Source organism: Tyto alba, unplaced genomic scaffold, assembly GCF_018691265.1.
Source record: "Tyto alba isolate M040663 unplaced genomic scaffold, T.alba_DEE_v4.0 Super-Scaffold_9, whole genome shotgun sequence".
In the NCBI taxonomy this organism is placed as follows: Eukaryota; Metazoa; Chordata; class Aves; order Strigiformes; family Tytonidae; genus Tyto; species Tyto alba.
The window spans coordinates 34,270,878-34,296,682 of NW_024881330.1; the positions used below are offsets into that span (position 1 = coordinate 34,270,878).

General features: G+C 39.9%; 1 protein-coding gene across 1 annotated transcript; it reads right to left on the reverse strand.

Moving 5' to 3' along the window:
• Window positions 1–1,070: 1,070 nt before the first annotated feature.
• PI15 (peptidase inhibitor 15) lies at window positions 1,071–24,679 on the reverse strand. The gene is made up of 6 exons (XM_009962565.3): window positions 24,446–24,679; window positions 23,564–23,906; window positions 5,723–5,841; window positions 5,308–5,440; window positions 5,047–5,162; window positions 1,071–2,051 (listed from the first exon to the last, which is right to left on the reverse strand). The coding sequence occupies exons 2-6, from the start codon at window positions 23,834–23,836 to the stop codon at window positions 1,916–1,918; spliced, it is 777 nt and encodes a 258-aa protein (XP_009960867.1). The 5' UTR covers window positions 23,837–23,906; window positions 24,446–24,679; the 3' UTR covers window positions 1,071–1,915.
• Window positions 24,680–25,805: the final 1,126 nt, after the last annotated feature.

Consider the following 25,805-nt stretch of genomic DNA (forward strand, 5'->3'; position numbering starts at 1 on the left):
TGTTGTTCTTTTAAAACATGGACACATTTTAAGACAATATACTTGTCTAGTTATTGTCCTGTCAGATACAGAAGTGTCACTAACCAGAAATGTCTGAAGATCCATAGAACAGTTGCTGATGTTCCTTGAGGGGTAAGATAATGGAGAGATGGAGAGGGGCTGCTATGTTTCATATGTTGTAGAGCCTGTTTTGCCCATACAGCTATCTTGCTGGAGAAAAAGAATAACGCGAAGTATTCAAACTCTGATCTTTTTTTTTATATCACCAACATGATACTTCATATTCTGGTGGCAGACTCTCAAAAGCAAGCATTAGCTTGCTCTATTCAGTATAGTATTGCGTTTCAAAGTTCATAAATTTCAGAGGTGTAAAAGTAGCAGTGCAAGCAGACTAAATACATATATTTAAAGTGGAGCACATTCTGCCCTGTAATATAAAGCCAAAACTTGAGGCTATTTCAATGACATAGCAGTTGTGGCAGATATTCGATTTCCTTTTTATAATCTGTTTTTCAAGAAAACTACCTGTATAATATTCTAGCCTACAGTGTAGGTCCTCTACACTTGTTCTAGTAAATTGTTCCATTTTTGTCAGGAAAGGTATGAATAAATGGTTTCGGTTTTTATTAATTCATATAGCCTTTTTCAGGAAACCATGCGATATATTTTAAAGGACACTGCCAATTGCTTTAGAAATTTGGAATATTTGTAACAAATCTGTATAAAGTCTTATGGTTGCCTGATGTCTTTTATTTGGAAAGCCTCTTGAGCTTCAGTCAGGGGGATAGCACACATATAGGTGTATAGTGTAAAAGACAGTATGGATGTTATGTATTGATGTCCCTTGCTTTATAGCAATATATTTCTTTGCCTTCCTGTACAAGAATAAATATAGTGCTGCAAAGCACCATTATACCAGGTGCTTTATTTATACCTGGTGCACACCAGGAAGAAATTCTTTCCTGTGAGGCCCTGGCCCAGGGTGCCCAGAGCAGCTGTGGCTGCCCCCTCCCTGGAAGGGTTCAAGGCCAGGTTGGACGGGGCTGGGAGCGACCTGATCAAGTGGAAGGTGTCCCTGCCCATGGCAGGGGGGTTGGAACTAGATGGTCTTTAAGGTCCCTCACAACCCAAACCATTCTGATTCTATACCATTACTACTGTGTTCATAAACACAGGAAGGTAGAGTTTGGCTGTGCTATTATACCAGTATATTTAAAGTGATGTAGCTTTCTATCTAGGTAAGACTTTAGGCATGTGAGTTAACAGCCACTGCATTCTGGCCAGTGCGGTTCCTCATTCTCTTTAATTTTCCTGTCTGCACACAGGCATCATTGATGATAGCAGCAGCCGTGCACTGAACTCTTGAAACACCATAAAAGACTTGATGTTGTGCATGAGGTAGGTAATATCCTGCAGTTTCTCTTGCACATATGTTTTCTTCTGCTCAGAGTCCCATTGACATTGCAGGTGAAAGCACAGGTGTAAATGGGAGGAACTGTTAGGAGTGTGAGGACAGTTTGTTGCTTTGCATGTCACACTCCGTTTTTAAAGCACAGTATTAAACAATGACACTTCTCTTTCCGGAGCTATTATTTTTAAAAGGAAGCCATGTTCTATCTTTTAATGTACTTTTAGAGGACCCCAATCTTCAGGAAGCTACACTTGCTAAGGTGATAATTAGTTTGCTCTCCTTTAGCAAAATGTTAATCTAAAAGGGTTAATGTAAGTCTTAAATCCCAAAATGTTAAAACCAAATTACACTATATTTTGAAAGCTAATTATACAAAAGCATACAAAAGTAAAACATCAGAGCATTATTACAATATCTCTCTATATATAATATGTGCAAAATTCAATATACAAGCTTCTTGTTATTCATCCATGGGTTTTTTTTCAAAATAATGTAAATCTTAACTTATTTAAACCAGTATAAGTAGTTTGATGTTACTCCTGGGAAACAAAGGTTGTCGGTACAAGAACCTCCATAGCTTGGAGGACAAGCTGAACATGGGACTCCTACTTTATATGGTGCTTCTCCAATCCAATTCCCCCTGAAAAAAAAAAAAAAAAAAGGAAAAAGAATGCTTAGTAATTTCAGATAGGAAGAAAAAAAAAATTCATTAACCATACTTGTTTTGAGTGATTGAAGTTAGCGTCTGCAGTGATAAATGCCCTGTTACTGACAACATACATTAATATATTTCTGTAGGTTACTGACAAACATTGATCTAATGATTCCCCAAAACCATCAGGAGAATGGCCATGTTACTCAAGGCCATCGGTTCGTTCCATATCCTTTAGTCTCTGTGGCGAAGTCCCAGTCTTCTTGCTTTTGCTACAGCCAAGTGATTTTTCATTATCTGAGCCTGAGACAGAGTACTTTTTACTGGAGAGCTATATTTATGGGAAATTAGCAACATAAACATTGGTGCAAGGTTTTCCTTGAGCACTTTTTTGTCTGGCAGTTATCTTAAAAGCTCGATTTTGGAAAGTGGAAAAACAAACAGAGCTAAACCTTATTCTTAGGTTGCACTACCCTAGGTCCAAATTGTGAAGCTCTGAGGCTGAATTCATGGTTAGAGGAAAGGGAAAATGAAAACTATTTGCACCAGTAATGTATTAAAAGGAACTGTATTTGGGCATTTGTAGGGGTCTCACAGATGTTAATGGGAAAAGAAGGGCCCCCATCTGGTGAACAGAGCTGTGTAATAGAGCCTGGGGGGAAAGGGCTACAAGTCTGGAGAGTGATCATGTGAAAAGAGGTAACTCTGAAAGATCAAGGAACATCTGAAAAATGCATCCAGACTTTTAGGTGCTTATATAAACCCCAGGCTTTTAGAGATTCATGTAACACTCGTGATGTAGGCAGAAAGAAAGTTAAAATTAGATTTTTATTCAAATGTTATGTCTGACTGAGCAGAGAACTTTCCTCTAGTTTGCATGTGACGTGGTATTGCAGTGAGTAATGCAATTATTTATGAAACATTTTCTCATCCCCCACCTCCCAGCCAATAATATTGGATCAAAAGCCCTGGTCAGGGTTGCGCCTTGGAAGAAAGTAGGAATCTCTCAAATAACTTGCTTGTTCCTACTTCTCTTCCAAATGGGTACAGCAGACTGAGTGCTCAGGAAATATATTTAGTTTGATAACAGATATGGAAATCAAGAAAGAGTTTGCTGAAAGCTGATTTCTGCTTCATTTTCTATGCAACACATGGCTGATTTGTGTGAGTCCATTAGATAACCAGAGGCAGGACCTTTCTAAATTTTATAGTTATCCTCTTTAACATTTTTTTTTTTCCCCCCATTTCAGAAGTATAGGTATTTTTTAGCATTACAGCATGACATCAGTGACAATTATTAAGAGTTCTAAATCCTAAGTCTTTGCCTAATTCCAATCTTAATAACTCTGGTTGGGGTGTAATATTCACCCCCTTATTTTTCACAGGAGTTTCTGATGTGCTGGTTACTCAGAAGGATACAGCCTTTATTGACCAGCAAAGAGATTTCTCCATGCATGCCCAAGGACTCTATGCCCAATGTCCTTAACCTAATTAATTCTTAGGAATATAAACTTAAGTCAGGCAAGACCACTCGATATCCTTTTTGTGATTGTGCAAGTAGATGTGAAAATCCTGATTCTACTCCCTATCAATCAAAGGTCTACTCAAAATCTCATCCAGAGAATAAGCTTGTATCTCCAAGCTTCTGTTTGTTGCTTGAGAAACAGTGGGATTTTCAGACTGAGAAAATATAAAATGTCTAATTCATCGCTAACCAATACACAATCAATGCATCAGTTTTCAGTAATGCTTAATGTATAAACCTGGTTTTTTCCTATAAATGAAGATGAAAAATGTATTCTAGGAAGTTTTGAATTTTTAATAATCTTTTTCAAATTGAGAGATATAAAAAATAATATTTGGGTTTCTCTTATAAACCTGGATTTTACTTTGTCCATGCTGTGGATCTAAAAGTCAGATACAGTTTTTGCTGCCTAATCTTTCCTCCCTCACATTAATTTCTTACCACCCTTTTCTAGTAGATGTTAAAGTCAAAAGGACAGATAAATCTCCTTGATTTACAAAGGCGTTTTTTTCCCAAGTCTGTTTTCTTACTAAATCCTATCCTTTTTTAAGTTGCAAAATCTTTAAAAATTCTTTTACTCATGTAACAGCTAGAATAATGACATATTCTTGCATTTTCTTTACCACAAATGGACCTGTGCCACTAAGAGTTTATGGAAAACATGCTCAATTAATTATATTTAGATTCCTATACAGAACTATGGCTTTGCTTAATATACAGTCAGAGAAACCAACCATTTACACTGTCCATGCTGCTTTTGAAGCACTGGGCCAAACCAGACCTCAAATTGAAGCTCTCCCAGAGCCATATGTTATTGATTCATTCTGCACCCAGATGCAAGTTTGGGGTGATGTCTAGGAAACACTGGGAGAAAATTCATTTCTTCATTTCAACAGAGACCTCTGCACAGCTACCTGATATAGGGCCAGCTATGAGTGTCTATGACCCACACTCTGAAGGACCCTAATTTGGAAGGAAAGATGAGATTTGTAGACACTGAGCTTAGGTAGGTAGACTTTGTAGGAAACCTATGCTATGGATGCCCTTATGCAGCATGGTCATAAGCAAAGGCATCTTGTGGCCACAGGAAATCAACGGCCTGATCTACAGTGGGATTGCTTACCTGAGGAAGTCTAGCTCATCATGAGTATTTACATCAGAGTGAAGAAATAAGTAACTGAAAGTAGAGTCATCACAAAGGAGGAAGTAAAAAAGAATTATAACAACAACAATAACAGAAAACAAGCTTTTGGTTTTGTTCCATACACATCGAGTTAATTCTTTTCTTTCTTGTCATGCATTTTCTGTATGTTCAGATGTGAAGTTAGGATGAAGGAGCAGCCCACCGAAAAAGCACAAATAGAGGTCAAGCTGCAGAAAAAGGAGTAGCAGTCCTATGAGAGGACCAAAACATGCATGCAGTGTAAAAATAAACAATATTAAAAGAAAACAACTCACTTTGGGGCATAGTTGCATACCAAGTAAACAGCTCGTCGCCAAACAGATCCCCAGACGTTCATATTGTGGCATGTGTGGATTGCGCAGCCTATACGATTGGAAGTGGCCCAAACCATCTGAATAAATATTTGTTATTGGTGAAGTCCAAATTGAAAAGAAATATATAGATATACATTTATTTGAGAGAGAGCTATAAATACATCACAGAAAAGTCCAGCTTTGGACGGTAGATTTTGAATAGAAGAATGTAATTTATATAACCTGTGTGTAATGGGTGCACATGGGTCCATAACATCGCATGGGGCACCTGGGGTTGCAATCCTGAGGATAAGGGAAAGCATAATCCTTCACCTCATCATACCATGGCTTTACCAGCTGGAGAATAGATCGATACCTGGGTTTATTTAAAATACAGAAAGAAAAACATGTAATTTTAGATTTAGGTATTTTGGAACTTTCTGCAGCTAATCCTTCTAATGCAAGTCATGCAAATACACATTTCTCTACACATCAGTAGGGGCACAGTATTAAGCAATAAAACTCTTAAACCAAATGAACATAGATGGATATCACGTTTTGCTAGAATATTGTATGACACTTGCATCAGTCTAAGATCTGGATCTCAAAGTCTGTTCGAAGGCTGACAAAATAACTATTTTGTAGGGTATCTGCCTACCTTCCAGTTCTTACAGACAGGTTCTGGCCCAAGAATCTCAGTAAGTAGGAAGGTCCATGGTCCCAAATGCATGTAGCAGCCCAAGCCTCTGCAGATTTGGCAAGAGTTTCATCCCAAACCTGACAAAATAAAATATTCTTAGCAGTAGAACAGAAAAAACAAATAGCAATCACAGTGCAAGAACAGAAGAAGCAAGTATCCTAAGTCACAAATATAGTATCATAATACATCAGATCTGTAACTGGGCAGAGAGCTCTTGAATTCAGAAAACTATCGGGTGGCATGTACAGGATCTAGCATGATTTGCCCTATTGCTGGACAGAATTCCCACCCACATCATCAGAGGAAGTCAAGTATTCAGATCTACCTTTTTTCTGGAAAAGTCCTTCACTGAATAGGCATTCTCCTACCATTTTCTCTTCTGTGTTGATGAGATCCATGTGTGGAGAGGAGTGAAACATTGGATGGGACTCAGACAGAAGGTTAAAACGAAGGAGAGGCACATGGGGAAGAACAATTCAGCACAGGTATTACATACCCCACAAAACCCCAACACATTTGAAATAGGATCTCAGAAGTATCTATAGCCAAAGAGAGTGTGTGGCAGCTTTTCATATTTGAGGCCACAAGGTCAAGGAAAGGGATTCCACAAAGGCAAAGACTATGGATAGTTTCCAGGTGCAGTATGAGTTTCACCTCTTTATTCTGCATGGGAGCTGACATTGTTCCCTGCCTGGAATAAAAAGATAACAGCTCTGTAAGATGAGACAATTTTAATTCTTAAATTCTCCAATGATAGGAACATGACAAGTGAATTTAAACACTGTCTCCTTTATATGCTTTGCCTGCTCACTTACATGCTTGATTTGTAACTCTGCTATTTTCTCCATAGCAAATAGGCTTGCCTCAGCAATAATGGAGATATCAGCAATAGAACCTACTGCACTGCTAGAGCTCCAGATAAAGAATATACTGCTGTTATATTACAAGTACGCACAAATCCTAGTATATCTTAGTGTTTAAGTGATACCCAAGTAGGATATAGATCTTGGAATTAGATGTACGTTTTGAATACCCCAGGTTGAGTGTTTTGGTGCAGGACAGTTTTAGTGAATTGTAGACAGACTGGTGGGAACAGTGGTAAAATTGCCTACCCAGCCGAGCGCAGGCTTTTAAACACAAACCCAAACTTATAAATATTGAGCGACTATGAAATAGAGTATGCTTTCTGAGGTATGAAATAAGAGGCAAAGTCAGAAATAAGCTTATCAAAGGATAAGGTAGCCAACATCACAAATATTTTCTGTACTCTGAGCTAATAATGATTTCTAACACTGAATTCATAGTTTTAATTTTGCAAACCTGTGTAGTGAAAAGACTGACTACAGATCACGGACTAGGACTCTGTCTGGTAGTTTGGAAAATTACTTTAAGTGAAAAGAACAACGTTTAGTAAATTTTACAAAATTGCTATGTCATTGAACGAAACTTTTGCTAATATGGAGGGGGTGAGGTACCTCCTACATTAAAGCTGAAGGAGTGCAAGAGAGATCAATATGAACCTTTGACACAAATCATCTTCCATTCAAGTGGAACCACCTTAGGGAAAGTAAGATGGATAGTACTTACAGCAGCACGGATTTACTTCACACCTGTTCGTTAAAGGTCCCAGAACAAATTCAAAGCAAATTGCCAGTAAAAGGACAAAACAGAGAAGTGTCAGGACGAAGCTTGCTAAGAAGGAAAAGTCTTCAAACCAAGGAACACTTTGACTTCAGCTCTGAAAAATGAAGGGAGTTTCTCAGAGGAGTTAGAGATAAGTCTGTAACTTGGGAAGAGGAGCCTAAGCTGGAGCACTAGGGTACAACAGAGGGGACCCGGGACTGCTATGGCACCATCCAAAACCCTGAAAACGCTAAAGGGCCCAAGGGGAAGAAAACTCTGTACAGACATTTCTTCTGCTTTGTATCTCTGCCGTTAAGTCAACCAGCTGCATGTGGCCGGCATATAAAAAAAACCTTTATAATTTCTGCGGTATATCAGTGGTCCCAAAAAGAGGGCTTAAAGAGGGGGCAACAGTAGGTACAAGCAAAAAAGCGTGCCTGGGGAGTGTGCCTGAGAGGCCAGGGCCACAGTCAGTGTTTGGAGCCTGCCCAGGCCCAGGGGAACAGAGGAGCACATGGATCCAGCGCGTAGGTCCAAACACAGCTGCCTGGTGTGCATCCATACGGGGCAGCTCCGCCAGGACTGTGACACCCCATAAACACCCTTCTTTGCTGGGATTAATCATGTTTCTGGCACGAACGCTCCCTGCCAGGAGGCTGAACATGAGGTTTGCGTGCTTGCTCCCAAGTGACCTGGCTGCAGTCCCACAATAATCTAAATGTGTACTGTATTTGCACAAATAGCACCAAGCTCCTGATTTCCACCCAGCATATTTTCACGTACTAAATTGCCTTGCAAAATAGCATGTTAGGTGTTTGAAAGAAATGTGAAGACTGGACTAGATTTTCACTATCAATGCCCTCTCTACACTAGGCGCAGCCCCCGCCTTGGACAGCGAGAGCATTGCTAGTCTACTTTAATTTCTCCTCAGCTTCATTTTCTGGTTCTCAGGAATCATCTGCAGCATTTGATTGGTAAAGTTTCAGTGGGTTGTTTCAAACTCAGTTAAAAAGTTGTGGGTTTGGCATGTAAGCATTACTGTGATATATAGTGCACTCTGCTTTCCATTATCTATTCACTCTTGACCACTATCTGGACATAAGAAATTTTTGGCAAACATAAAAGGAGAAAGAAAATAACCACTGAATAAGAAATAAGAGAGAAGAGAGCATATGCGACACCTTTTAATTTCCTCCATTCCTCATTAGCAGGCTGGTGAAATGCCTTTTTACAGAGTCCCCTCCTGCTACATAAATCATTTGTATTTCATGGGAGAAGATGAAGTGCTTCACCCTCCATACTTTATTTTCTTAGAAAAAAAGGTGGTCTCATACCCTCTAGGAGTAGCTCTAGATCATCTCCATGAGAAAGGCAAATAATTAATATAGGCTGAAGCAGAAAAAGTAGTATCTCATAATGACCTAAAATCTTCTAAACTGTAAGAGCCTGTTCCATTAGTTCACCCTTTTCAAAGAAGTCTGATCCTGAGTCCACACTTGTATTAATCTGTATCTCAGTTCAGTCCCCTGTTTTGGGCATGTAAGAGAACAGTGCAAAGACATTTAGATATTTGAACCTATGAGGCTTCATTGTTGTACATAAATAAATAGCTTACAAAGAAACAGAAAAATATCCTAAAAGAGAAACTGAAGTAACTTGAAAGTCAGAGGGACAGTTTCTGTATGAGGAGAAATTAAAAAGCTCAAGGTAACTAGCAAAGAGTTTAAAAAAAACAGTGCGATAAACAAAATTATAAACTCTGAAATGATGGTGAACCCTGTGTTTCTACTAAACATGTTAGAGAAAGCTGTCTGACATGAACACAAAACTGCAAAAGGGAAAAAGGAGAAAGATTTGCATACTCAGTGGGTCAAGATCTGAGGAGGTGACTCATCCTCAAATGCTAATCATGTAAGCTCCCAGTGCCAAACTATGCTTAGTCTCTCCCTGGGGATAGCAAATCTTCACTTCTAGGTCATTAGTAGTTGGGGAAGCAGTCACCTTCCTTCCACCCAGCATAAAGATCCCCCCCAGACTCTCCAGATCACTGATCTGATCCAGCATGGAAACCTTCCCCACTCCCCAACTGAGTCTAACTGAGCTGCGATAGAGTTAAAGCATCTCACCACACTTCCATTGGCAACTTGAAGTGAACATCCTTTGGCCAATTTATTTTTCTTTCTTCAGCCAAAAATTATTTTCCTAGAAAGCTGTCCGACTGTGCTCTCTGCACTGCTCCCTGCAAGACTACACTTCAAAACTACACTTCACTTGAAAATTGTCAAGAGGACTGAATACGGGGAACAGGCCAGTGCTTCTACATGGGAAGTTTCAACAACTAGAGACCACTTTATGAGGCTTTATGAGGTAGCTCTGGGGTGTTCTCTGCACTCACACAGCACATGCTGGTTGAGAGTTAGGACTAAAATCTTAGCATTAATAAAGTCAGTGGGAATTTTGCCAGTGAGGCCAGAATTTCACTCAAGATGGGGGTTTTTGTTTGTTTCTCTCTGTAAACAGTAAAATAAATCCTTTTATTCCCATAACGTATAATGAGCAATGGAGTGCAAAATTAAATATCTTCAATGTTGAATGAAATTTCTTGAAGAAGCAAGCTTCCTTCCCCAAGGGAAGCCCTTTAATGTTGTGGGTCACAGTTCCCTCATACCCTCCCTTTCTATAGCTGTTGCTATAGCTGTCACTCAGTTGTTCCTAGATAGTTTCTATGTAAAAGGGATGGAGTTGTCCTTTTGTCCTTTGTTGGAACATCTTTGTTGGAACAGGAGGTCCTGGTCACAACTATCCTCTTAGGTATTAAAATGATGGTGAAGCTGAATAAGCATTATGATGAAGAAAAAGAAGAGAAACAACTACAATATTACAAAGATCTGTCCACAACATTTGTTGAAAAATAATTGGTTCTTCCCGGCATACTTAGCTATACTTAAATTTGAGGAATGGTGTACATAACCATTTTTCACCATAATTTGAACTTAGAAACACCGTTCTTCTGCTCATTCTCATTACAGTCAGAACTGTACTAATATCAATCGTTCAAACAGAGTAGCTTTCTCTTGACACTCTGCTCAACATACATCTTGGGGGGCAAACCCTGTTGCAGAACAGGAGGTAAAGCTGAAAGCAACAAGGTACTTCAGAAAGCAATCTCACTACTTTATCTGTAAGTAGAAAACACTGAACAAGTTTCCCAAATCAGATTGAATGGAGCACTCTTAATCTCAATCACTTGTTCTGACTGCAAGCTTTCTAAAGGACTGTTGTATTTATTGCAAATGTACTACTACTCTGGATAAACTTACCCTGTGGTAATTTTACCTGAAAAGGAAAAAGTTTCATATTCCTAGTTTTAAATGAACTACTGCAACATTAGCACAGCCTGAACACGCAAACTTTGCTGAGAACATCTGTGAATGATGGATATATGAAGTCATAGTTAAATTGCACTGACTAAAACAGAGCAGGGATTCAAAGCAGTGTTCTCGGGGTCTGGAGCCCATCATTGGTAATAATGAAACATCTGGCCTCGGGATTTTGATGGTGTCAAGGAACTGTGTCATTTGGGATCTGTACCTTTATTAAATCAGGGGGCATATATTTACTGTAGGCCTTCAGTATGACTAGGTGAAATAGTTAATGTCAGACCCTCCTTAAGGACCTTCTGTTTTCATGGAGCACCTCTCAGCTTCTCTGCACAACAGCTTGGAGTCCTTTTAGTCTGGCTTCATAATATTTGTACGTGTAACTACACAAAGGTTAGGAAACTAAATCTTTTTCTTGTGTAAGGTCTGATTCAGGAGCTCTGGATATCAGTGAAGCTCATGACATGACTATGCTTTTTCCTTGAATTAACCTCTCTCAGTAAGATGGTCCAAACACAGGCACCACGGTCTCGCTGCCTGGAAGCAGTATTAAAACACTGACTTTCAAGCTGACTTTGTGAGATGTCAGCTGGCAGCCCACAGGGCTCTAGGAATCAGTCTGTGTCTCTCAGAGTTCAGCCTGGCCATCCAAAGGATGCCAACACCTGGAGAAAACAATATGTCAATTTATTTTCTTAGATTTTTCCATGGAAGAGCTAGAAACATAGTACCAGTGCATTTAATGAATATTAATTTAATAATTTGCTGATTAGGAGGAAAAGCTCAATCATAGAAGTGGCCACATACGTCTATTACTTTAGCTTCTCGATCACATGCCTTAAGGTTTCTTATTGCTTTAGAGAGAACTTTCTTAACATTTAGCAAAAAGAGAGGAGAGAGAAGGTTTTCTTACTCTGTCAAGGCTTTCTCTCGTATTTTGAGTGATGCAAATGAGTTCTGGGATGTTATAGATCATCCAAAATATCACTAGCTAAGTTAGGAAAGGAAAGGACAAATGTCTTGGAACTTTACATAGACCCTTGATGGATGCTTTTCTTAAAAACAGACAATCCTTACCTCTGTAAGTGTAAAAGTATTATATTCCTATACTGCTACTATGTATACCAGAATATGTTAATGACTTGTTTCCCATTTCTGCAAGAGGGTATCTCCTCACTACTTGAAAAATAAGCAGAATTTCAACATTACATAATTTTAAAACGGGAAAAAAAAATGCTGCTCTATAAATATAAAAATGGGCATCAATTTCTATTACATCTCTTCAACACGCTGTCAAATAAAAAAGGAAAGACAATTCATAATTTTCACTTTCCATGTTGCTGATACCTATCCTGAGATTTATGATCTGATTGGTAAATTCTGTAAAACATACTGGTTTTTTTTTCTTCCCCACAGAAAGCAATTACTGGCTTCTTCCAAAGTCATCAATAAGATCTGTCAACACTTTACTGCATTTACTTCCCTTAAGAGTGATGTTATATTGTCTTTTTCTGACAACTCACTAATTCAAAAGTAAAAATAAAGCACACGCAGCTAAAATGTTTATTTCGGCTTTCTTGCAGGTAGACAGAAAGGACTGACTGAAGCAGTGGAACATCTCCCAAGTAAAAATGATACTTAAACCAGTAATATCTTTAGAGCTGAAAAGACAAACTAATGTTTTAGTTGTCCCCCACTAGAGATGCCACACCTGAGAAAGAATGACTGGTACTGTCACCTGGAATTGCACCCCTTTGTAAGTTGTTCTTAAAGTTCAGAATTTGGAAGAAGAAGAATTTAAGATCCATTATTCCTGGCAAATATGGGGAGTGAGAAAAAAATACCAACCTACCCTTTGGTAGTCTGGTTCTTCATTAGGCAATGTGTGGAGAAAGGAGAAGTATTACTCAGATGGGGATGACCATTTAGCCAAGGACAACTTTCCATGAGAAAGCTAAAATATTTTTAATTAAATTTTTTTCCTGATTTTCAGAGACAAAAATCAATCTGTTTCCAGATTAATCAGATATCTTCCTTGGAGTCCAGAATGTAGATTTCCAGTGACAGAATAAAATATCTAACTTAGTATTGTTATACCTTTATGCATGCCTTGCTGTATGAGAGACAGACATCATTACCAATGCAAATCACAATGAAATCTCCTCTTCTCTGCAATACTCTGAAATGGTTATTCATGGCAACCGGTAGCAAGAATTTATGATCTAAATACAAAGGAAGCAGAATACACAGTGATATAATGTATTAATGCTTTTCTCATTCTGTATGGACATCTGTATGTAAACTGGATGTTTTTAGAAGCATCTAACTTTACAGCCCTCATTGTCTCAAAGAAAATATGAAAAAAGGGTGAGGAGTAGGAGCGCTCCTTCCCTGAGATTGCCAGCAGATAGACTGCTAGATAGACAATATGGGCTAACTGGGGAATCCATAAAGATATGTTTTTAACCTGGTAGTTTAGGGGATCTGATAATGATCATTTCAAAGCATTCAAGCAATACAGAACTGTGCTTTCCTTCTTCTTTTGCCATCATAATCTTTCCTGGCTCAGTTTCATTGCCAGTAGCAAGGAAGCTCCCCTCACTTGCACAAGAATACAGTACATCCTCAGCAGAACATTGCTCTTTAATTTTCAATACCATCAGCGGCCCTCAGTACTTTACTGTTTGGTTTTCATGTTTGTTTGTTGGTGGTTTTGTTTTGTTGTTTTTTTTTTTTTTTTTTTTAATATGACATATCAGCTAGGATAATATTCTGCGTATTTCTCAGTGGCAAAACAAGTACTTTAAGCAAAACATACACCTCCTGGTCGCTCACTACCCTCCGAGGAATTCCCCGAGTGCCCATGGGGCGAGGGCTGCTGCCCGTAATGCCGCGACAGCCGCGGCATGGCTGGCCCCTCGGCGGCCTGCCACCGACTGCACGGGGGAGTCACAGGCACCAGGTACAGGTCTGGGCACAAATCCAGAGCGAGCAGGTCAAGTATGCTGTTTTAATCGCTCTGCTCTTCAACAGCTTCTTTACACCGCTACAGTTACGTGATGAGATTGCAAGTGGGATATGCAATTTGAATACAACAGAATGGCAATTGAGTACATATTGAACGGCAACACCGTTGCATTTTGTAGTAACGGAAAGCAGCAATTTGCTGGACAGTTTTGACATCTTATTTGTCATTAATATACGTTTACTGTGGACTCACATTAGTATCTTCAGATTGTTATTTGGCACAAACAAATCCACAGTGGTTTCTACACACCTCAAGAAAGATGGCTGGTAGAACCTTCTTTTAGCAGTGATCAGTCAAAAAATTAACCTTTCTACCTCAGACTTCTGATCTTTTTCTCCATTAGCCCTGTGCTTCCATTTGTTTGCCCAGCTGAAAATCAGAAGCTCTTACTTCCAGAATGGCAGCAAGTGGGAAAGAAGAAAACCTCGATTCAAGCGATTTCTTCCTGTGAGAAAAACGTTGGGAAGCAGAGGGATGAAATCCAACATGTCCAGCCCATCTGTGCAGCTGCACTCTGCAGCTGCTAGTGCAAGTCCCAAGGTGGCTTAGCAGATGTAGGCTGCTACCCTCCAACATGCAGGTCTTGTCCTCATGGGTCACTCAGCCCTGCAGCCTTGCACCAGCCACACCAGTTGCCCGTGCAGTGGCCATTTCTCCAAAATCCCACAGCAGCATGCAGGGCATACTGGAGTCCCTTGCACAACTTTTCCCCTTTTGTATAGCCAAACCTGTAGCATTTTCAGGCTCAGATGATTTCTGTAGGACCCCCCACCACGTCCACTACCCCAAATCTGGCACAAAGCTTAATAAAACAAGCCACCAGCCCTTCTGCTTGCATGCTTTTTCAGCAGAGTGACTGAAAGAGCCTCATCTCTTTGCCTTCACTTTTTTCAATACATACTGTGTGATGAAAACATATGAGCTCATTGGAATTTATAGACAGATTTGGCAAACTTTATATATTTATTTGGGCTCTGAGATAATTTGGACTCTAGGCTGTCTCTCTCTCTTACTCTAAGAATATGAATATTTTTTGCTCTCAACTGCCACCTGTTAGAAATTTTACTGTGCATACTGTAATTGGTGCCTACCACATGTGCAAGTCCTTTCCCAGTTGCATTAGGTAATAATTAGAAAGTTTACACAGAAAATTGCCAAAGTCTACCCTCTAGAGAAAACAATCTTGATGAGAATCGCAGTTCTGTACTTTCTTTTCTATACATTCTTTTGCAAATAAATAGAGGGTTAATACATCAAGCTGCTTGTCCAATACTCCACTGCAACTCAAAGTAAAATTATGCAATGCTTTATAGTCAATATACTCTCATATAACCAAACCTCTAAACATCTGATTCAGACTTCTGAAGGGCTCCTCAGTGTTAGGTTTGTCTTATAGTAATCAGGGCATCACAACCCAGATGTCCAAGAAACCTCATCACCAGAAATTATTGTCTTATGAAAATTCAAGTCTAGAATTCATACAGAAGTTTATATTCCTGGTTGTCTGTTTCAAATTCAAAGTGCTAACATTTGAAGCTCCTCTGCTGCTGATAGACAATTTGCTTCTTCTAAAGGTTGTCCGCATTTCTTTTCATGTTTGGCACCAGATTTTTAAACAATAAGAAACAAATAAAATGGGTAGGCTGTCAGATTTAATAACAATAAGCTTCCCTGATATGCTATTATTTGTTTAGCTTTTGGAGAAGTTAAATATCAGAGCTACATATCTTAAAATATTCAGTGCTTTCCTAACCTACTGCAAGGCATATTTTAGTTGGCAAGAGCTTATCTCAGAAGTGGTAACAAAAAGGACCAAACTTTGTCTAGCTCCATGTCACCCCAACAATTGGTCATAAGTCTGAAGAGGAAGGTGTCTGACCTCTATCATTTTAAATATGATCAGAGCAAATTGCCTTTTCTCAAAACCACAAAATGTGAATGAAAAAATGTATTTCTTTTGTGGTGTTTCATTTCTATTCTATATGAAAAAAAAAAAAAACCACATTTTTTACTTTTTTTGTTACTAACCACTGTATTTTTTCATTAAAACAAAAAATGACCTTAATTTCCTTAAAAGTTTTCAAAGAAAATACTTATTGTTTTCTAAGTAGCTCTAACTGAAAGATATGTCAGCATGACACAAAAGAAAACACATCGGAGCTTCTTCTTTCTGCAGGATAAAGAATAAGAACAATAGTTCTTTATTCTCAGAAGAAGAAAGCTCAATTTAAGATTCTTCCTCTTGATACAGATTAACAGATATCACTGTACAGACAGAGATGCAAAACCAATTCATTCTCAGTTAAGTTAAAATAGGCCACAAGCCCCATCCCAGGGCACCTGCAGATGCGTTCATACATGGAGGTGCTGGTGCTGACGACAGTATTCTGCATACAAAAACCAAACAAGTGGTTATCCTGGGGTTTCCATCTTTTGCTCTCTTTAAGATACACATTTCCACAGACCTGGCTAGGCTATTCTTCTTTTCAGATTTTCTTTTCAGGTATGGAAAGAGGATAAAAATGTTGAGAGGTTTAAGGTTACTATCATCTCCATTCATGTATGAAATGAAGTACTGTGTACTTTGGATCAATATTCTTGTGAAAAATGCCCTGTCTCTGTTTTTAGCCAAGAAGTTCAAGAGGTGCTACATTTAATAATAAAGGAATGTCTAATTCTGAGGGCTCTGGGCAGGCTGCTTTTCTATCTGAGACTTTACTAGGGTTTTTTTTGTTTGCTTAAACTCCTAGAAGGCTTTCTGCTAATACTAAATTTAAATAATGTAAATATTCTCTTCTAAAACACCATCAAGATGGATGTTTTACAATTCTCATGCATAAAACATTGGAAAGGAGTTTAATACCAAAGTAAGTTTAACACAGTCATTCTTTATCACATTATTTATCAACAATAGCATTTTGGGAGAAGTTCCTCAGATTTTTCAAGGAGTGTTTTCCAGGAAACGTCCTTTTCATTCAACTCTTAAACAGGTCTTCTGTCACCCACCCTGAATGTAACTGATGACTTGCATAATTCATATAGCTAGCACCCACTTGGATTTGACCCTAGGTGAACACCAGTTTAGTTACTGAGACTCTGTGGGGGTTCCTAGCCTTTTGTAGATGAAACTGCTAGAAAAATGAGCAGCATCCTGAATCTCACTCATAGCCAAAGAGTAGGACAGTGGTGCAGTAGGAAATAGGTAAGTGGATAAACTCATCTGTGAGGCAAAAAGAGTACTAGGTAACTCTACTGTGCCAAAATTAGCAGAAAGTAAGTTCCACCTACTCTTGCTTGCTTTCAGCTGTCAGTTGCCGTGTTTTGCCTCCACTGCAGAAAAAGGCTGAGTATGTAACATGACTGCTTCCTTTCAAAGCTGTCATGCAGACAGACACCCTTAACTGTAACCATGTAAACCACATCAGTTCCTTCTGTTTGCTTCTGATTTTCTGAGAGGATTGATATTCCAGAATGCAAGAGCCCATGTTCTTCAGGCTCCCGTGGTGTTGGGTTATGGCACCAGGCAGAAAGGACATACTCAGTTGAGCTAAACAGAAACACAAGTGGTAGGAGGGAGAAACTGGAACCAGTAAACACATTTCGCCATTAGACCCATTCTCATTTGTTCTCACCTCAGTTGTGAATTCCCAGCATGAAGCACGGTAAAAGTTACAGCAAACTGGGATAGGTGGACTACACTGGGGAAGCTCTGAGCTCCTTGATATCTCTCCTCCCAGAAGATGGGGGTGGACTATACTTAGATTTACTTTATGTTCTGGCATGATGAAAAGCAGATTAAGATCTTTGTACCCTGAATCATCATCTGATTACCTTATTTCAACCTTCATCATGTATATAGGATTTAAGGAAACAGGGCTATTTAATGGAAAAAGTAGGCTGCCAGTAACTTCTAGAGTAAATTCTCAGTTGCATTATGGCCTTGTGTCTTTAAGCATGCATAGTTAAAATGATGGGTCTAATTTGCTCTGACATTTAAGTGTGCTGTTCACTGATTTAACAAAAGAGCTGTAAATGGAGTGCAACTCTAATTTGCTCCAACATGCAGAAGTATTGTAAGACATGCACATGGAAATTAAGGAAACATTATATGCATGCATGCATCTTAATTAACACCAAGAAAACTGTCAGTAAATTTGTAAACAGTAATGTTTGAAATTAAAAAGGAGACAGTTTCTATTGAGCAGTTAAAAAGTGCATATGAAGATTAATTATCTGAGTTTTAGAGTGAAATATTTAGGTTAGACATTTGGAAATAATTTCTATTCCTAAGGTGAAATATTTGCCAAGAGATGTGACTGAGACAGCATCACTATATGTGTTCAGGAGTAGACAAGATGAAAACCATATGTATTTAATGCAGAAGGAAGTCCTGCAACAGAGCAGGGATAAACTATATGAATTAAGATATCCTATCCAACTCATTAGACATAAATCTTGAAGGAACTAGCCCTGCAATCCTTACTCACAGGCATAGATGATTTCAGTGGGACCATGTATATGAGCCAGGGCAAACAACTCAAGAACAAAATGTCCTCTAAGATTTGGAATGGTCTGTAACATTGACAACAGCAAAAAAATAGGTAAAAAGTTGAGAAGCTTATTTATCAGAAATGCTTTTGAATTGGGGAGAAAACCAAATTAACTCACTTTTTTCCATGTCCATTTAAAAGGCTTTAGGTATTAAATAGGACTTTGGAAAACTTGAAGTAGTTTTTTTTTTTTTTTTTCAGTCTGTCTTACCCATCACCTATTGCCCATTCACAGAGCATTTTTAAGATCACCTTGACAGCAAGAAAATTTTATCAAGACTTTCAAATTTAGGAGTGAAATAATAATCTGTGACCACTAAGTGAGTTATTTCCTTGCTTCTCTGACCTGACTTGGTAAGCTGTCTGCAGATCTTCACAGACAGGAAGCAAAGTCTCCAAATTCGTCACCTCAGCAAAGAGGGTCACTCCTGGGGCACAGAGTGCATGGATTTCCCCCCATGACTCACATGGACTCCATCACAGGACTACAAGAGCTTCTTTTGGAACACAGTTATTTTTCTTTCAGAAAAACAGTTCATTTCCTTTATCCGTTTTATCACAGTATTTCATGTGGATTTACTAGAAATGAATAGGCTCAATTTCTCCATTCCCTTCCAGCTCCTCTGCCACCAGCTCATGAGAAACTATCTTTACATTGCCATGAAATAACTCCTGGGTATACAAACTAACTCATTCCAGGCTAGTCTGGGAATCTTTTACTATTTTGAGTCCTACAAAGTGACATGTTCAACAAGGGGCAGATTTTCCCAAATATAAAAGTGCATTTATGCAATCCCTGAACAAAAAGGAATTGAAACTGTATCAGAACATCTTCTATACATAAGCAGACTCAAGCTTATCTTGAACATTTTTCTGCTCTCAAAATCTTCAGACATCATTCCACAGACATCTAGCTTCATGTTTTTGAGTGTGCAATCCTGCTTCATCTAGCACACTTCAGACATGATACTGCCAGTCCATTAATGATTATGTGGATACTGGGCTCAGGACTCATCCTTGCTGAGCCAACAGTGAACTACTCACAGCTTATCTTTTGGTACGGCTCTTTAAGAAGGTGATCAGATCACCTTAGAGTACTCTTAACTAGAGCAGATTTTCCCACTTTGCCTATAGGAATGCCATGGAGGAGGGAGTTCAATTAAGGCCCGGCTATATCATAGTTACTGCTTCTGCTTGGTGCATGTTAAACTGTAAAGAGCATGCCTGTATGTAAGCACCTGTTTGACCAGGTTTTGCATGCACACAGTGACGTGGGTTACAACAAAGACCATATGAGTTTTTAAGAAACTGACCTCAGGTGGGGATGACTGTAGGTAAGGTAAAAATAACATCTGATTCTCATAGGAACAAATATTTCAGTAATGAATGTTTTAGGACCCTACAGATAGTACCAATGCATACGAAATGACATATTTTATGAGACTCAAATTTCATCTGGAAACATATTGCAAATCTTTACAGGCCTACCAAATAGCTGAGTTGTTCCAGAAAGGCAACACAGCCCTTTGTAGTACATAATTAGCACTCAGATAAAGGGATTTTTTGATCACAGACTTCCACTGGATTTGCAGATTTACATACCTTTCATGCTGGAGAGCTGCAGGCAATTCTATACCTTTACCGATTTACGAGTTTTATGGAATCTCTCTGCTCTCTCCAGAAAAAATATGCAAAGTCAAGTGGTTGATTTTCACCCTTTGTCAGGTCAAAAGTAGGGTGTCATCTTTCCTTCTGCAGGTATGTCATCAGCTTTTAGAGCACAAGCAAAGACTGAATAATAAGTCTTAGGATGAGGAAGAATGAATCATGTCATAAGAAGACCCAGACTAAAAGAGGATGTCATTACTTGTACATTATAGGCCTGAAAGTTCTTATTTTCCTTGACTTTTCTTTACATACAGACTGACTCTAGATTTGTACTTGAATAAAACTTCCAGCTGAAGCCATGGCAGAACCAAAACCAAAAGGAAGACTAAAGTTTGACGCATAGGGTGCTAATGTCTCAAGAGAACGATTTCCCAAAGTCTAACTGGCTTAAGGCACACCAGTTTCTTTTACTAGGGACAGACAACAGAACAATGTCTCCCATCGTTGCTTTTGATTCCCCAGCTGTCCACTTTCACTGTGGACTTCATACAAGAGGCTGGAGAAGCACTCAGACCCACCCATCCCAAAGGGAATTAAAACACTCCCCCAGCTCTGTTACTGGAGTGTTCATCTGAACCCCCCCTGCCTAACACATGTGCATTCAAAGCCATTCTTCGAGACCTCTCATCCAAAGTCCTGCAACACACAAACCTTTCAGACAGTGGGGGCAGACAGAATAATGCACAATTTGTTCCAAGTATCTATAAATGCACTGAACATGTGAGAAGCAGACTGCATCAAGGGAAGGAACAGAATGTGCCAAGGAGGAAAGCCCCCCAAAAAAGCTGGGTGTGGAGAACTGGAATCACAAGAACCAACCCATACAGATAAATCCTTAATTCTTACCAGTGGAAAAGGAAATGCAAATGGAACTGTACAGAAGTGAGAATGTGATACAGCATTCATTAGAAGAACAGAGTTCCTAACAGAATTAGGAAAAAAAGAACAAAACACAATTTGACTGTGGAGAGAGAAAAGATGAGAAAACATCTTTTTCTTGTGCTTCCAAACTGCTTAGTCCTTTTCTACTTCAACACACTTACAAGAGATTTCCACAGTCTACCGCATCTGTAAGTAATTCCAGCTCTCTAACATGTGACAACCTTCTTAGTCATTGTTGAGGGAAATGGGAAAGGCCACTTTCATCACTACCGCTGCACTTTTCCATAGTGTTCAGGACAGGAACACACTTTTTTCAGCACGGTGTACATTGTGTACCGGTAATGACAATGTGTTTGTTACCTTATTTATGAAAATGAGTATTGAGTACAACATCTTTTCTGTATAACAGCAACAATATTATGTCCCCAGAAGACACAAGAGATGCTGTGCCATACACTGAAATTATACAGACACCGAAGAATGGACTAAACAAGTTCAAATGGGCATTACTGATACAGGGGTCCCCGGTCTTGGTATGGCTTACACCACGATGTCACCTTTAAGACATTCCTATCAAAGCTTTTATGTAGCCACAGAGATAAAGACTTGATGATGATAAATTTGTTGAAGTTGATAAATAGATGATGCCATGACAGCAGAGCAAGATATGTGTGATGTTACTCGCTGGGCTTTTTTTGCCTCTGTAAAGTTACATGGGACACACACAAACTGACTAAATTCTGAAAGAGAATTGGTAGCAAAGGGGCTGGCTGCCACTTTGGGATCCGAGTCACGTTGCACTCTGGATCATTACCTACATAGCTTGAGGTGCTGATCTGAATTCTACAGCATAAAGTCACAAAGTACTTTCCGACTGGGAAACCAAACACGAAAGAAAGCCTTAGACCTTACCCTTGAGAATCCTGATGGGACTGATGCTGATGGGTGCACAGGCACATCCTGTGGCTCACTGGTACTTGTAAAAGCGATAGTAAGAAGAGCAAGGAAAAGAATAGCATGCAAATTGTAAAGAGCATGGCTTGAGTCTTGATTTTGTATCAAACGTTACACAGTACCATTGCAGAGCAAAGCTGCAGCAGAATACCCAACCAATACAGGCAAAATCTTGACATTTATGCATATGAGTGTATTAAAAGAGATTTAATCAAGGAAGCTTGCTTTCTCTTTTGAAGTTTTTTTTACTGAACAGGCTAAGAACACTGCACTTACAAAACTCTTGGGAATATGACAGGGTGCTGGCTTCACTTAAGCAAACTTCAGGAGCACATTTCTAAAACACACAAGCCAGGGAAGGGCATGGTAGGCTGCCATTCCCTCAGACATTACAACAAGGTTTATTTATGTAAAATCAAAGGAAATGTCAGTGGAGAGCACAGCAATGAAAATGATGACTGAGCTTGACTTCTGACCTCTCTGTTTTTTCTGTCTCCGACCTTTCCACTTAACCAAGCTTCAAACTCAGCCTATGGTATAGCAACAGGCCTTCATACTGCAATGCTTTGAGTGTACTCAGCATTTTGAGGTGCTGCTGGGATGTGCTAAAAAGATTATATGATCAAATCCAGATTTAGGTAACATCTGTGATAGAAAGATGTCCAAATTATTAGTCATTAGCTGCTAAAAAGGAGGAGTTGCTGTTACTATTATCCCCTTTTTATGTCAAGCTGATGGTGTCCTGTTTCTCAAACCTGTTAACCATCTGTTGTCATATGAGAAACTCTGCAAGCAGATATTATGGTGCTGACACAACTTGTCTGTGCTTTCAAAACAGTGTGAATTCCTTACTTAAAAGGTAAAAAAAAATTTTACTTGGCCAACCTATGTTTAACATTAGAGCTCCACAGTATGCATGCATTCAAAGCTGGAACACAAAATAGCAAACACGCTGCTTTAGCTAGTAGTGCCAAGTATGAAATCACAGTGAATTAATAACTTCTATCATACCTGCAGGAACAGATAATTCACATAATGAGTATCTGCCAATAAAGGGAAAAGGTGCCTGCCACAAACATAACATTTTGAGCACACTGGAATCCTATATACTAGAGAAACATTTAAAAGCAGCATTGTATTTGATGGAAAAATAAAAGTATTAGGTGCACACAAACAATAGGCAGTAAGTAAAACACACAAGCATGAGACAAACAGTGCATCAGGCTAATTACTTTGCAAACGCAGTTTTACCATATTGTGTCCAAAAGTACTATGTGTGAGAGAAATCAGAAATGGTCATTGGCTACCTTTCTACATACACCAGGGCAATGACTTTCAGTGTACTCCACAAAAGCAGTGGGGCTATTTATGACAAGCACTTTAAACACAGTCATCACACATTGCGATCACATACTATTCCTCAAGCCAGCAAGCGGTTAACTCCCAACTTCATTTACTTGGATCCCAGAAGCTTCATTGGGACTACTCACGGAACTGAAGATTCAACAGGGCAAGTAAAAGGTTCAGTGTTCAGTATTTAGCTTTTGCTTGCTTAAGTTAATGCAACTTAAAAAATGTAAGGAAAGAGCATTTTAGTAAACAATAATAGTTAAAAATCATTTATATACTTAATCAAACCCTCACAATTTTTTTAAGAAAAGTGAATCAGTGTCTTACAGTTTGTGTTACTCTGAAGTAAACAAATGTCACTTACCATATATTCCATGTTGGAAGCAGGTGGGAAGACTTTGCCTCTGACTTGATTATGATAATCAAGAATGGCAATCATGTCATTCTGTGAAATGTAGCGCTTCCGCCTGGCTTTGGGGATTTTTGCAGAGTCCAGATGAGCTGCCAAAGCCGTCTCAATGTCAGTGAAATTATTTTCTGACAGGAGTAGGTCAGTGGAGTTGGGTAACACTAATGCACTTGTTTCACAAAGAATGGAAAATAAGAAAGCACAACTGATTGCAGCGATTACTGTCATTTTGGGGCCAAAGGAGAAAGATAGGCCACAGAGGTACCTCTGCCTTAAGTCAGGGCAGTAGAAAACAGATCTGTAGAAAAGAAGATGTCAAAGATGTGATTCTGTACATCTAGGTAGCAAGACAAAGTGAACTGGCAGGCTCTGATCAGAATAATGATTCTGTCTGTCAGCTCAATCATAAAAGCAATCCAGTCAGAACATGTTACTGAGCAATTTTCAATAACTGTATTAAGTGATAATATGTTCTTACTACAACAACACCAAGTGAAGTACATGATCAGAGCTAGTACTACTCCTGAAATAGTGACAGTGCTATCACACCAGATCACTCCATAAACCACACTATAAATCTTAACTGGGGAGACTGCAAGAAACCTCACAGCATGTTTTCCACTGAAAATTAAAAATACATCCTAGGCTATGCCTACCCCATACACATGGATAGTTTTGACACAATGTGGCACAGATAAGCTAGTATGCAAAAGACAACATATAAAGCATGAAAGCAGGACATCTTAGAAATAGCATTCAAATCTTTAACTTCAGCAAAATGTGATGAGCATTGATAAAACTGCATGCAGAGCAAACTTACTGAGCTGAATGGCTTACCTCTGAATAATACCAAGAAAAAAAAAAAAAAAAAAAAAAAAAAAGAATACAGTCTATTGTTCTCCCAGTATATATAGCACTCTCCTATATGATGATATGAACCTTTGTGAAGGAGTGTCTCTTATTACAAACTCCCAAAGAACAAAACTCTGCTGGTTTTGAAGCTTCTGGCCACAGGAGCTGCTAACAGCTTTTATATGTTACAGTCTGTAGGAGCCAGAACAGGCAGTTTCTCTAGAGATCCCTGCTTAGCCAAAACGAGAGGGGAGGAGCGCAGCGAAGTACAAGGCAGCGATTGGGTGGCATCCCTGGAGTGTAGGTGGTGGTTTGGATATTGAGTCACACCCCCAGTTTCTATAGTACAAAGAGGCAACATGCAAGACTTTTTTTTTTTTTTTTTTTTCAGCCGGTACTTCCTACCTTTTTTTCTCTGTGGCCCTTTTTTTTTTTTTTTTTTTTTTTTTTTTCGTCCCCCCTCATTTCACGAGCATCACGCTGGCTTGGCAAACGTTATTTTACGCAGCCCCTCGAGCACCCGAGCAGCAGCAGGGAGTTTGCAAACCGCCGCTGCCCCAGTCACAGGAAACGGAACCCGTGCAGCGCCGTCCCCCCCCGCCCCCAACACCCCCCCCCCCCCCGCCCCGTCCCACGCCGAGCCGTCCCGCGGGGCAGCGTGGCGTGGGTGCGGGCCCCGGCGAGGCTGGGGGGGGGGGGGTGTCCCGTTACCACACCCCCCCACCCCCCGAGCCACGGGAGGGCGGGCGAGCGGGCACCGCTCCGTTCATCGCCGAGCACCGCACCGCCGGTGCCCGGGGGGGGCTGCGCCGCTCCCCCCCGCCCGCTGCGCTCCCCCGTCGTGCGCTTCCTCCTCCTCCTCCTCCTCCCTCGCCTGCTCACCCTCAGAGGCACAGACACGCAGGGCAAAACGCAAGGCAGGTTGTGGCTAGCCGGTATCCGTTACCTGAACGTCTGCCCGTGAGAAACTACGGGAGCAGCAGGACCGAAAAGCTCTCGCCAGTGCCTGGGAGACATCTGTTTCACATTAAGTAGCATATAGCTGGAATTATTTAAGCACGGAATGGTCCAGCCACTCACACGGCAGAGCTGAGGGCATAGCACTGAGGCCATGACGAAAGCTAGCGGAGAGAAGCAGCAGCAGCCAGCAATTGTGTGCTGGGGACACGGGGTGGGAGCAACGCGGCGTCAGGCTGGTCCCCCACCGGGGCGAGGGGACCTGGGGCAGCACGTCAAATGAGACCCTTACCGAGGTGATCGCAGTGTTTTGTGGCATCGTAAAGGAGCTAGGAGAGAGAAACACAGCCGGTTTGGTACTACACCAAAACTTCTCGAGTGCTTAAAA

What these genes read in the sequence shown, in the direction of transcription:
- PI15 (XM_009962565.3), bottom strand. Translation starts at nt 23,836, where the DNA reads ATGACAGTAATCGCTGCAATCAGTTGTGCTTTCTTATTTTCCATTCTT. An exon ending in CTGTCTGTAAGAACTGGAAG is followed by an intron (nt 5,441 to 5,722) that starts GTAGGCAGATAC and finishes AAATAAACCCAG; the next exon opens with GTATCGATCTATTCTCCAGC. An exon ending in TGTGCACCCATTACACACAG is followed by an intron (nt 5,163 to 5,307) that starts GTTATATAAATT and finishes ATATTTATTCAG; the next exon opens with ATGGTTTGGGCCACTTCCAA.